At 33.8% G+C, this 13,349-nt stretch overlaps 1 protein-coding gene across 2 annotated transcripts; it reads right to left on the bottom strand.

The window, feature by feature from the left end:
- Positions 1-7,836: 7,836 nt before the first annotated feature.
- LOC120175958 lies at positions 7,837-12,975 on the bottom strand. Of its 2 annotated transcripts, none has more exons than XM_039182501.1 (13): positions 12,516-12,975; positions 11,923-12,081; positions 11,551-11,763; positions 11,390-11,479; positions 11,155-11,271; positions 10,744-11,013; positions 10,450-10,606; positions 10,019-10,096; positions 9,729-9,829; positions 9,393-9,563; positions 8,912-8,986; positions 8,546-8,653; positions 7,837-8,315 (listed from the first exon to the last, which is right to left on the bottom strand). In XM_039182501.1, exons 1-13 carry the CDS (start codon positions 12,909-12,911, stop codon positions 7,986-7,988), a joined length of 2,265 nt encoding a protein of 754 aa, XP_039038432.1. In that variant the 5' UTR covers positions 12,912-12,975; the 3' UTR covers positions 7,837-7,985. The 2 variants fall into 2 exon arrangements, with proteins under 2 accessions (XP_039038432.1, XP_039038431.1); XM_039182500.1 differs by having other exon boundaries at positions 7,837-8,324; positions 12,516-12,971.
- Between the last annotated feature and the right edge of the window lie 374 nt (positions 12,976-13,349).

The raw sequence follows: 13,349 nt of genomic DNA, 5'->3' as shown, positions 1-13,349 counted from the left end.
GTATGTTTTAGTGTATATTGACGTCATCATTATTACACGACAACTGAGTGAAGATGTTGAGCAGGTTGTTGTGTCTATAGGATGAGAGTTCTCGTTGAGGGATTTGGGAAACTTGGATTTTTTTTCTTGGACTTAAAGTAAAACGTGGGGATGCTTCTCTTCTGCTTAGTCAGAAGAAATATATATAAATGGCTTACTTGAGAGGGTGCATTCCCATACTTGTGTCACGTAAGATTAGTCAAGATGTAGGAAGACCCCTTGACGTTGCTCGATGTTGTAACGTCCCAAAAAATTGAGAAATTAATTTAAGGGGTTCATTTCGACTAAAAATGGGTCTTAAAACAAAAATATGGTTCGAGGAAGTCGCCACCAATCTTTGTTTAAGGTGTGATTAGATCACCCAAAAATGTTGTCATTTTAATAAAATTTAATTTTTAAAAATTATTAAAACGAACTTTTAGGTCTGCTTTCTAAAGAAACAAGTTCGGAATTTGATACGTGTGAGAAATGACTAGAGCTGGGTATATGGGCTAAGGCCCGCGGGCAACCCGTTTAACCCGCGATTCGTGCGGGCTTCGGGCCTCAAAAATTGAAGATCGTTTAAATTGCGGGCTTTTTAGCCCAGACCGTTAAACCCGCGGGTTTAATGGGTATAACCGCAGGCTACCCGCGAAACCCGCTAAAGCCCGCTTAATTTAAAATTCATAAAATTTTAGAGAAAATAAACTTAAAGAATTTTATAGAAAAAGAAAATAAATTACCTATAAATATGATGTTACTTATAACTATTGTAGTTCTTAAATTTATAAGGGCGTTTGTCATAATTTTACCGCTGCTTAATATTTTTTTCACTTAAATATACATCATTATCATTTTGGTATTTAAAGATTTTTTTTATTTAATTTTGACCTTTATTTTTTTCATGAAGTATGTTATCCATTTTGTTCTTTAATTATAAAAAAGTCACATGATATTCTAATAATATATCACATGACACGTAATATTTGGATTAAAAATAAGAAAGAAAAGTAAAAGAAAAAAATTGAAAACATACTTTTCAACTTTTAAAGAATTTTACAAAATAAATATATTTTAACAAATTAATGACTTATATTTTATCAATTTTAGTATAATTGTATCTTTCAAATTTACTCTTATACTGTAAGTATTTTATTTTATATTTTCATATTATGTGTTAGTCTTTCTCTAAAGTATCCATAAAATACAATTATTAGGATCACTTGACAACTTTCTTGTTAGATTTGTATAATGTTTGACTTTGTTGAATTTTAATGTTTGAATTTATGCTTTTAGACACTTCTATGTTTTCATATTATAGCCTTGAATAATCGTGTTTTATAAAAGTATAATGTGGTTATTGTCTTATTTGTTTTTCAATTTGGCGATATAAGTGAATATTGTTTTTTTAATTTGAGTTTAAGTAATTATATCATTATATATATATATATTAATGATTAAAAAAATTAAAAAATATTATTTTATAATCATTTCCGGCTATTTAAAATAAAATTTAAATATCATTTATTATTTTGACGGTACTACATTCCTTTTCAAGTTGCTCGATCATTTTTAAAGGTGTAGTAAGTTAAAACATTATTTTTATTGCATTTAAAGCATTTAAAATTATTTTTATTTAACGGGCCGCGGGTAAGCCTGTTTAGCCCGCGGGTTAAATGGACAGGCCGCGGGCCTTAAAATTCAAAACCGTTTATGAATGTGGGCTTTTTAGCCCGCTCCGTTTAAGCCCGCACCGTCAAAACCCGTGGGCTAAACGGTCGGGTAGCCCGTATACCCACCTCTAGAAAGGACTAACACCCCACAACGCTTGGAAATCGATACCTAGTCGATTAATTATTGACTTTACAATGGAATTTATGAATTCAAAATTTAATTTAATTTAATTTAATTAATGATCCATCCTTAGTTAAATAAACATGACGCTATTTAACCCGTTAAAATTTAAGAGAGAAACTTAACGATTCATGCATTTAATTGGAGAAAATTAACCACCTAATATAAGGTAGAGTGACATCCCTCTCATTTCCAACTAAAGCGGTGAATCACTAGTTCCTTCTCAAAAAAAATTAAAGTTAAATTGTTAACATTTCACCATTTCGAACCAAAGGAAAACACCACCTAATATAAGGTAGAGTGGCGATTTTCCCTTATCTGGAAGGAAATAAGAAATACTACAATCATTTTATTTATTTATCTAAGGTTATGCAACAAACAAAAGCTTTATTTATGAAAATTATCAGGCCTTTAAGGTAGATACAAGATGTTCGGATATTTATAAATATTGAAACTAAACCTCCAAATAGGGTTGAGAGACCCACTTTCGATAAGTCTAAATATGGGAATATTTCCCTTTCAACACTCCTGATCAATTTTAAAAGTTATCATGATTTTTATGGTTTCACTGGAGGATGCCCATTCACTTTAAATTATCGAATTAAAATACTCAAGTGGATTAGGATAACTCACTTCGATAATTCAAATTAAATGTGCATTGCCTTTAAATTCATTATTGAAAAGGTTGAGTGATGCAGATAAGGCTATCATGCTTTGAAATTAAAATATAAATGTCATGTAATCAAACAACATGCTTCATAGAATAGTATTAAAAAAATTGAAAAAAAAATCAAAGAATCAATTTAATTGACATGCTAGGATTAAATACAAATAATTAAAAAAAATACATGTGTAAAATAAAAAAAACCATGAAGAAATTAAAGTAAAGAGTGACTAAATTATATTAGAAATAAAGAAGTCGAATTAAAGGGAAGATTAAAGTTACTGACCTTTGAGAATCTCTTACTACAAAACAAAATGAATTAGAGTTATGGTAAAAACAAAATAAAAAAATAAGTATAATATGCAAAATAAGAAAATAGAGTTATGGGTATCACAATAAAAATATTATAAAATACAAACAAAAAGATAGATTAAGGTAACATTAACATTAAACAAATAATAAAAGGTATGAATGTATAAAATTTAAAAGCATGTAAAACTAATATGGAAAAGAATAATAAATAAAATACATTAAATTAAAAAATTAATAAAAATATAATATTTAAAAGGTTGGGTTAATAAAGAAAGAAAGTAAATCGAATTAATATTTTAATCAATAAATCAATCATCATAAAAAAAATAAATTAAGAAGGAAATATATAAGAGAATAATTAAAACTAAATTTAAAAAGAAAATGAGGAAATTAAAGGGAAAAACAACATGGAAAAAGAGAGAGAAAACGTTATAATCCTGAAGGAAATAAATAAGGGAATAATTAAAATTAAATTTAAAAAGAAAATGGGGGAAATTCAAGGAGAAAAAAATATAGAAAAAAAATGGGGAAAACTAGAATTAAAAAGAAAATAATTTTAAAAAATAAGCGTAAAAACTTAAAATAAGTTAAGAGAAGTAAAAGTAAAATTGAAAATTTAATTCAAAAAGAAAAAAGCAACACAAATTTTTAAATAAAAAGAAAAACTATGAAAATAATTATATCCTACCCGTTAAAAAGGCATAAATCCTCTAGGGAGTCTAGATCAAGTCTTCGAATCATTTAATTAAGAAAAGAAATAAACATCCATAAAAAGTGAAAACAAAAAGTTAAATAAAAAAATAAAAAAATAAAATGAGGTAATCCTCCAATGGGTTTATTGGAAAGCCTTGGAAAAAATTAGGCCAGACGAAAATAGATGTCTGCAGTTGCCCCTCTTTATCCAATGGTGTGTTAACAACATCAAGGCAAAGCCAAAAGACGCAAATTTTCGTCTATTTTTCGAAATGGGTAAATTCTGAAAGCTTGTTAGACTTTTTTCGAACTTGATATCATTTATTGTGAAGTTGAAATCTGAGTCGAAGTATTAGATGACCACTCTATGAGTTGGATATCCTCTGTCGTCGAGTTAAAATCTGAATTTTGAGAAGGTGTGGCCAAAAAATGGCTTCTTGCTACTGAACAAAGACAAATTGTATTTGGTATCAAGTGCGCTTTCGAATCAAGTATCTTTCGTCGTGACAGTGAAACTTGACCTTGAAGACTAGAATCTAGTTCATCGTAGTTGGACTGTAGTTGATTATGAGTTGGTCTTCAAACCCAATATTCTCTATCACAGAGTTGAAATTGACTTCGAAAGTTTTGATCGGGAAACTGTTCCTTGTTGCTATCATACGATCAATGCGCTCTCCAATTGAATATCCTTCTTCGTGAAGTTGAAATTGAACTTGCAAGCTTTGGTTGACATATAGCTCTTTTCGACTTAAGCTATGAGGGGAGTGACCCCTCTGTCATGGGTTTGGTCTGGTATGATTTGAGCTCGATATCATTCGCCTTGAAGTTGAAATCTTTGCTCAAAATCTAGACTAGAAAGTAGTTCTTCGTTGCTAAATCACAGTCAATCTTGGGTCTTCTTCTAGACTTCAAGACCTCGGTCTGAAATTTGACTAAAAGGTGGTTTCTTGTTACTACCATACAATCAATGTGCTTTCGAGTTTAGTATCATTCGTTGTGAAATTGAAACTAAACTTGAAAGCTTTAATTGACAAATAACTTTTCTCGACTTAAGTTATGTTGTAAATGATTCATCCAAGTGAATGATGACTTCCCTTCACGGGCCTAAGGCAAACAAGACAATTCCCTTTCGCGGTTTAAGTCAGTCTTAAATCTTTGGATGACTCCCTTTGTGGGTCTAAGTCAAGTGATGCTCTTTCGTGGTTTAAGTCGGTATTGATAATTTAGATGACTCCTCTTCATAGGTCTAAGTCATGTGAAATATTTTAGAATGACTCATCTTCCCGGGAAAGCCAAGTGAGATATTTTTCAAATTACTCCCCTTCGCGAGAAAGCCTTGTGAGATATTCTTCCGATGAGTCCCCTTCGCAAGAAAGCCGTGTGAGATATTCTTTCAATGACTCCCCTTAATGGGAAAGCCATGTGAGTTATTCTTCTGACCAGATATTCTCTGTTGTGGAGTTGAAATATGGCTTGAAGTTTTCTTCAAAAGGATTTGACTTGAAGATGTCTCATCGCTTCTGAGCTAAGCCAAATTACAGTAAGTTCGGAATATGCTATTAGGTAAAGAATCTTTCGCCGTGAAGTTTAAACTTGACTCTAAAGCTGCAAAATTATGTATCCATGTAAAAATGATGAATGTGATGCTCTTAGATATGCTTAAGATGTATGTAAATGTATATCGTTGTTTTTTTTTATTTTTTATTTCCTGGAATGAGCCTCATTATTTGGCCTTCTTTGCAGATGCTCAGGAAAAACACAATTTGGAATCCATCACGGTTCATGACGTCAAATAAGGGAATTCTCTTGAGTGATAGAGGGTCTTGCATTTGCGACCTAATTCTGTGCGAGGAGTTAATCAAAGGGGCTAACAAGTTGGTATCATAATCCCTCGAGCTTATATGGATTTCATGCCAAACTCATGTCAAATTTGGAATACTTGTATTTTCCATAACCTTTTGTGCAATAATACATAATGATCTCTTTTCAAGGTGCCGAAATTACTCATACTATTTTCAATGCAAGTTGTGAAAAAAGGGGTTATGTATTATTTATATGAGTAAAAATAATTCATTGACAAATACATGACAAACATTTTGGAAAACAAAAACAATACAGATCGAATAGGTGCCTCACATATCAATGATACATATTTATTTGAACTGGCATGCTACCGAATGAATCGTGTGTCTTTTGTCGGAATGCCCTCGAAGCGTGCAAATCTCTTTCAAGATTATCAAATCCTTTAAGATTTTTTATGCCTTATTTGAATTCTTAATTGAATATGACGTTCTTACTGATGATGTCATATTGGTTTAGGCTCTTACGGTGCGTGAATCCTGAATCGATGCTCAAGCCTCATTTTGTGGGTTTTCAACTTGAGAACCCCATTGGTTTCAAGATGTTGTTTGTGGGTTTTCATCTTGAACCCTCCTTTATTACTTTTTTTCATTTTTCCAAATCATGCATTAAAGTTTTAGAAAAATTTTGGAAATGAAAGATTAACCCTGTCGTGCGGGATGAAATCTGAAGATATTCTCTTCCACTTAGAAATTCATGTATGATTAGAATGAACTTTTTAGGCACGTAATGCAGAATATGGCTCACGGCTATGAAAGAAATGGATATATATTCTCAAACAAGTGTTTAAGGGTGATTAAACCAAGGATCAATGTGTTCATTCATCTTTTGCTTAAATCTAATACATAGCATGTTTCTTCTTTCTTCTTTTGGAACCCTCTAGACCGCCCACTTGTAGGTTTTCACTCTAAAGATCATTTTCTTTAATAATCTTGATCTTTAAACCAACTTCAATTTACCATACCATCATTGTGGTTTGCAATCACTTCCTTCGTAGGAATCTTCACATGTGCCCCTTTCGTTTTCTTTACTTATTGAATTTGAAACTTCAATTTAATTCAGTCACAAGTTACTCCTCGTATTTGAAACATCTCTAATCATTCTTGATTTGATTTGAATGTTCAAACATATTGTCATATGGTAGTGCTTTGTTGTCGATTGTATTCATTTGAGTGAACATATTTTCTTTTCGCCTTGCCCCCTAGTGTGGGGATTGATCCTTGGTTAGGGTTAATTTCAAAGAAAGAAATGTTTTAGACTCAAATGGGGACCACAATGGATATTTCTTTTCTTTTGAGAAGAGATAAGAAAGTCGTTCATCATTTTATACATAAAAATCTTCGTGAAAGAGGTATCTTTAGGGGTAAAGATTTTGAATTTATCTTTTATTTATTGAAAAAGTGTTCATTAATACATGATGATTCTTCGATTTGATTTTTTTGTCTAATTATTTTAAATGCGTCCCCTAGGGACGAATGCACTCAGCTCCCATAATAGTCAAATATATTCTTATTATTTTGGAAAAATGATTAAATTTAATTTAATGTATTAAGGGGGAAAATTAAAAAATTACGTAACGATTATTTAAAAAAAATGAAAATCTTAGATTTCTTTTCTTAATTTTTTGAAACTGTCATCAACATCTCTTACCATAAATTCCTTCATCCGCACCTTGACTAAAGTTCCTATCAATCCTCAACTCCGATACGTGTCTTATCATCCTTCGCATCTCCAAGTGGTCCTATGGACATGTCGACATTGGCATATGGCCCGTAATTTACTCGCTGCTATTTGGTGCCATTTTCTCAGTGTGCGGAGGCCATTGCATTCATTAGCCGGCTAGAACTGCACAGTGGACACTGCCAAAGGAACCAAATTACAGTCTAAAGATACGTTTTTTATTTGAAAAGACTTGGATTTAAATTCACACATACTTATAAATTATGTTGCTTGAATTTGAAACATCTAAAGAAAATAAAATTCACTTAACAACTCGAATCACTCAGAAGGTTTCAACCAAAAGATATTTACATGTCTATAGAATTACTCGGACCACTCAAAAGATTTCAACCAAAAGATATTTACATGTCTATAGAGCAGGTATCAAGTGTCATACCTTGGAATCTCACTTAGAAATCTCACATTAAAGAGAAAAAGATAAATATTTTAATTTAAAAGCGATAACGTGATACATTTTATTAGATATATCTTTTGAAAAGAAGATAATGAACTTATGAAAAATAATATCATATCCTTTGATTCCTCAATTTCACGTCAAACGTCCCAGTGAGTATAATAAACAAAATGTTGAGACTAAAAAAATAAATTCTCGTAACGTGTTTCAGACATATCTTTTAAAAAGATAATAATAGTATCGTCATATAAGGCATATGTTTGATTGATTATATGATGGCATTGGAGTATTATATGTATTCATTGCATTAGTAACTTTGTAACATAATAATAGGCATGTTACTCTTAGCATTATCATTTTCAATAGCGTATACATACAATAACTACGATAGTAATATTCATGTACGTATCTTTTCATCTTCAAGAATTTCAACAACCTTTCGTCAGCTCACTAGAAACCATCACAAAGTTCATAACAACAATTGACACACTCGAAGCAAGCGAGAGCGGTGCAGATTTGTGACAAAACGATCGCGCATTGGTTATTCATACACGAACAAGCTTGGATGAAGCACATGCAACAGCATCGATCAAGCAGCATGCTGCAGAAATTGGAAGCAGCATTAACCAAAATATCTGCTCCTTCTGGTGACTTGGGTTCCTCGATACCCGAAGGGGTATTCTTAGCCGTGGCAGTCAAGTTACCAAAGCCAACACCCAGGCATCCCAGTAAAATTATCTTCTGACCATTCGGATCTCCCTTGCTTGGCAGCTTTATTTTGTTAAATATCTGGTTAAACTTAAAGAAACTAAGTGAGCACAGAGAGATTCATTTTCAGCTTAACTTATATAGCAAGCAACCTCAAAAAGAGTAGTAAAATTATCATCCACTCTATTGTTCTATCAGAAAGTATCACCGAGTCTCGGAAAACAAATGAACTCCGAATTGTCATCCAGAGTGATTATGCATAGCATCAGGCAAGTAATTCACTATCTGTAAAGGATACATACCTCACTTACTACATTCGATTCTGGTACTTTGTTCCCACTATCAGTCTGAAGTAAAACCAGGCGGGTATACTCGGATGGAAAACTTGTGTGTAGACTTATTTTGGCAACCTGCACCAGAAACAGCACAAAAAAATGGCCCCAAGGAACGATTACCAAATAAAGCTTTAATAATTTCAGAAAACTGCATGCATTCGTAAGGGTGTCAATGTGACCAAAACATAGACCTGATTATGCCAGCCAGATGTGATTGCAGACCAACCAAACAATAGTTTGGCTTTCAGCCAAACTATACCTAAATATGCCAGACGAAATATACCTTGAGCCAGCACAATGTGTTAAGGTGAAGCGAAGTTTCGGAAAAGTTACCTTCTCTTCAAGCTCTTTATTCTCGGACAACCAAGCATGACACGTAATGATATCGATTTGCCTCCTTGTGAGTATCTGACAACATAATAATTAGAAATGTAGATGCATCAATAACCAATCTTCTATGTGCATTATAGGGGGATAAACCACTGGCTCAAAATTTAATTGCCGAACTAGGACTTTAAAGGAATAGATTTGTTCCCTCGATATCGTTTAAACAATTCTGAAGTGGATTTAATCATATCATTGGAATGCATATTAAGGATGTAAGAAAATTTAAAGGGCGAGTTTCATGCAAACAGGTCATTCAAAGCAAGCAGGGGTGAAAGGCAGACTTGTTAAAGGCACAAAGAAGAAGAAACTCTTTATTAAAAAGAAATGCTTTCTTCTTGAATTTAACTACTGTTGTGGTAAACAAAAAGATATGAACAAATTGTCCAGTATAACCCGCGAAATTAACCCCTGGGAGTAGAAAATTTACTCTATCAAAAGGCACGTCCTTTGCATGTTGCACTTTCAAGTCGGTTTGAAATGTGCTCATGTCTTCCAACATTCCATTAACTTTAATAACATCTGGAAATTCTCCTTTGTATCTGCCCGATACAAATAAAGGACTTCCAAGAGAGAGGTCCGGAATATGTGATGGAAACAACTGCAAGATAAAAAATGAGTAAGATATCTTGTTAACATGACTAAGAGGATAGTAGATCTGGACAAGCTCTCATCGTAAAATATTCGGTAAAATCGAGAAAACCATATAGCAGCTTCTTTGACAAAGAAAATGATCCGGGAAATCTGCAAAAAAACTCTGATGTACCTCAACAGAACCAAGATGTTGAGGCATGTCCAAGGTTATATTGGCTAGAACAACTGAAGAAGCTGTAGTAAATAATCTCTCCATTTGTGATTCAATATTGTCTGGCCAATACAGGTCAAATCAGAATGAATACCACCAGAATCCCTTATTATACCAAATTTCGAATCGATAACAAAAGCTTACAGCACCATACTGTTCCATAATAGTTTAGCATCGACTTTCCTAATGTGTCCTTCAACTAGACTACAATTTATTTCATATAAGCTTGGAAGAATTAGAAAGAAACTAACCCACATCATAAGCGTAATCGTAATGGCCTCTCCCAATTTGAGCTAGCATTTGCAAGAAGTAATTATTGCAATACAAACCTAGAGAAAGATTCAAAAACAAAAACGAGTAATAACATTGCAAGAATGCGGTAGACAAACAAATATGGCTCAGCTAGGCTGATAAATTATTGAAAGAGTTGTTGATAAATTCATCGGTCGTATTGACACCATAAAAGGAAAACTGAGGTAGTCAAATTATGTATCTACTTGCAGAAGAGAAAGATAATTTCCTGCACCACAATCTGAGATTTAAGGCACTCAGAAAATATAAAGACAATTTGTAGTACAAACAAGAACTATTAAGTTCAGATTTTAGATTTCCCAGAAAGAAGGCATTATGCTAAAGTTGCATGAAAAACAGGGAAAGAACTTCGGAACACCTAAAAACTCACCAATGCCAAAAGTACATAGACGAGGAGAAACAGATCCTGTACTTGTCAAATAACCTTTCATGACATTGCAGATCTCCCTCTCATCTTCAACAGATCCATCAGTTATAAGGAAAATAAGCGGAATCGAATCACTTGTGTCAGACAACAACTTCATTGCCTACAATAAAACATAATTAGATGATGAAACTCTACTATGAGTCATTAAACAGTTAATAATTTAAAGATCTCAAAGCTAGACTTGTTAATGCTTACCTGGGAATTGATCAGTCGAGAAATGCTGATAAAAATTAGTACCTGTTTAAGGGCAAGCATGATATTTGTACCGCCATCTGCGGTTAAATTACTACTAAGCCAATGAGTAGCCTTTAGGATTGATCCATGAGTAGCAGGCACCATTGTTGACGAGAACAAGTGAACCTCGCTATTGAAAGTGATAATGTTAAAAGAATCTTGTGCATTGAGCTTAGAAAGTGATGCCGATAATGAATTCTTTACGTTCTCAATCGGGCATCCTAGCATACTTTCACTTATGTCAACAACGAAAACCACTTCTCTTCTGAATACCTATCAGATTCACCTCATGGTATATAAGAATAGATGAAATAATATAAAGCACATTGCTTTAACCCATCTAAAAGAGAAAACATCCCTAGAAAAAGACTTTTCGGAATATTAAACTGTTGATAAGTTATTGTTTCAACTAACCTTCCTGTTCTGGTCATTTCCAGGAAAAATATAAAATAAGAACATCTCCCTTTCATCAAAATCATGCAATGGTGGAGATTGCAAGAGAACCTGACCGAAAATGTCACTCGAAGAAACCTGTAAAGGCGGCAGCAGTCAAACAGGACGACTTAATCATGATCATTACTTGCATTATGAACCTCGGAAGTCCGAAATAAGCTTTTCAATAAAATGGTCAGTTCTCAAAAGATCTTACCGTATAGGCAAATTTCAGGTCGATAGTTGACCATGCTGATACTTCTGCTTCGTATATGAAACTTAATTTACGAACATCCCGACTTAGCTCCTAGAAAGTTATAAGAACATATCATTTCCTCCAGATCTCAGAAGCCTGATATTATTCTGAGATTGTCATACCTTTAAAGGGTGGCTACTACATTTGATCAAAAGTTCTGTCCGGGTACAAAAATTAACATTCAATTGAATCTTCTCTCTCTTCGGGATTTTCTTCCCAGCAGGAATGACATATGCCGGAAAACTAAACGGTACATTAAGGCAATACTGACCATCTTGGTAGGATAACTTCTGTGACCATCTGACTTTAACCGATATATTAGACCCTCCATCAACCTAACACATGTTAAGAGAGTACGAAAAGGGATTTGAGATTCGAGTCTTAGCTCAGTTTGTTAATGCAAAATCACCATTAAGATGTAGTATCCAATGGATTCGGGATTCGAATGTCAGCGTTTATAATACAATGGGATTAAACAAAAAAAAAGTAATTACTTGTGGAATTCTGAAAGTATATATATCATGCGCCAGGAAGTATCCATATCCAGATTTCACAGTTTGTCCCGTCTCTTCGGAATCGGCAAACGTGATCCACGTTGAGTTATAAGACCTCTCAGTCTCAGAGACATTAACCTCAACACCTAGAAGTGAACCCTGTTAGCCACACCATGTTTATCTTGAGAATTTATGAACCAAAGGTCACATCAAATTTTTCAAAAGAAAAATAAAGTTGTCACTATCTGGTGTATATATATATGGCCACGGTGAATCTTCACTCATCATAATCAGACAAGAAAGATTAAGGAACAGGCAAAAAGTAGCTGCATATTGTTTTCTAAAGTAAGATTCTTGGAGAAAATGACCAAATTCAGAGGCCAATTTTTTCTTTGCTTCCATTATTGCTAATCAAACGAATTGGCCCACACTAGGGAAATAGAAATTTTTGTAAAGATCAAAATAATCATTGTTTCAGCAACAAAACTCTCCACTTGATTATAATGTAAACAACATTAGTAAAGTTAAAGTATTACTAAAACCATTTTTTAAAATAAATAATAATGACTTTTTACTTTAAACTTTAAAGTTACCTGCTGTCCCATCGGAATACCAATTCGGCAATCACATCTCCGACCGGCGGCTATACAGTGAACGCGCCACGCGCCGCTGAAAGTAACGAAGGCGGTATCCATACAACAGTCCACCTCCATGGAAACCTCGTACATGTGTAACGGAATCAACGCCGGCGGGTCGCACCGACCGTGCACGTACGGCTGGTAGCTAGGGACGTCGGGGTTATCCACCATGGCTGGCTCGGGAACTACCGCGTACGCCATCACCGCCGTCGGAAGGTAACTATCGATCGTCGTCGTCGATGACAACGACTTCGACATTGCCGCCGGCGCCGGTGAAGCACCTTTGCCGTAGTAAAGGCGCTTTGACAACATGAGGCCACAAGTGACCGACGCCGAGAATTCGCGGGCCATGATCTTGTTGGTGTTTGGATTTTTTCTTCTCCGGTTAGTTTATAGAAGCTGAAAGAAAACTCTTTTCGCTGGCGAGTGCTTAATGAAGAAGAAAAGTGGAAAGCTGTTGTCGTTTTTAAAATGCAGTTATAAAAAGGGTAAAGTATAGTAATAGTCACTAAACTTTTCTAAAACTTACATTTAGGTCTTCAACTTTTAAAACTTGCAATACAGTCCTCCAACATTTAGTCGTTTGCAATATGGTCCCCGCCGTTTGACGCCATTACACTGCAGTTAGTCTGTTTGCAATATGGTCACTGAAATTTTTAGTTCTTGCATTTAGGTCCCTCAACTTTTAAAACTTGCAACACAATCCTTAATTTCATTTTAAACCCCAAATTCCAAAATAATTCAATTTATTTTAAACCCTAAAGTCTAAAATACTTTAATTTAGGGTTT

The sequence above is a fragment of the Hibiscus syriacus genome, unplaced genomic scaffold, assembly GCF_006381635.1.
Source record: "Hibiscus syriacus cultivar Baekdansim isolate YM2019G1 unplaced genomic scaffold, ASM638163v2 tig00112217_pilon, whole genome shotgun sequence".
Taxonomy (NCBI): Eukaryota; Viridiplantae; Streptophyta; class Magnoliopsida; order Malvales; family Malvaceae; genus Hibiscus; species Hibiscus syriacus.
The sequence above is the reverse complement of the archived record's forward strand: the minus strand, read 5'-3'. Positions and strand labels throughout refer to the sequence as shown.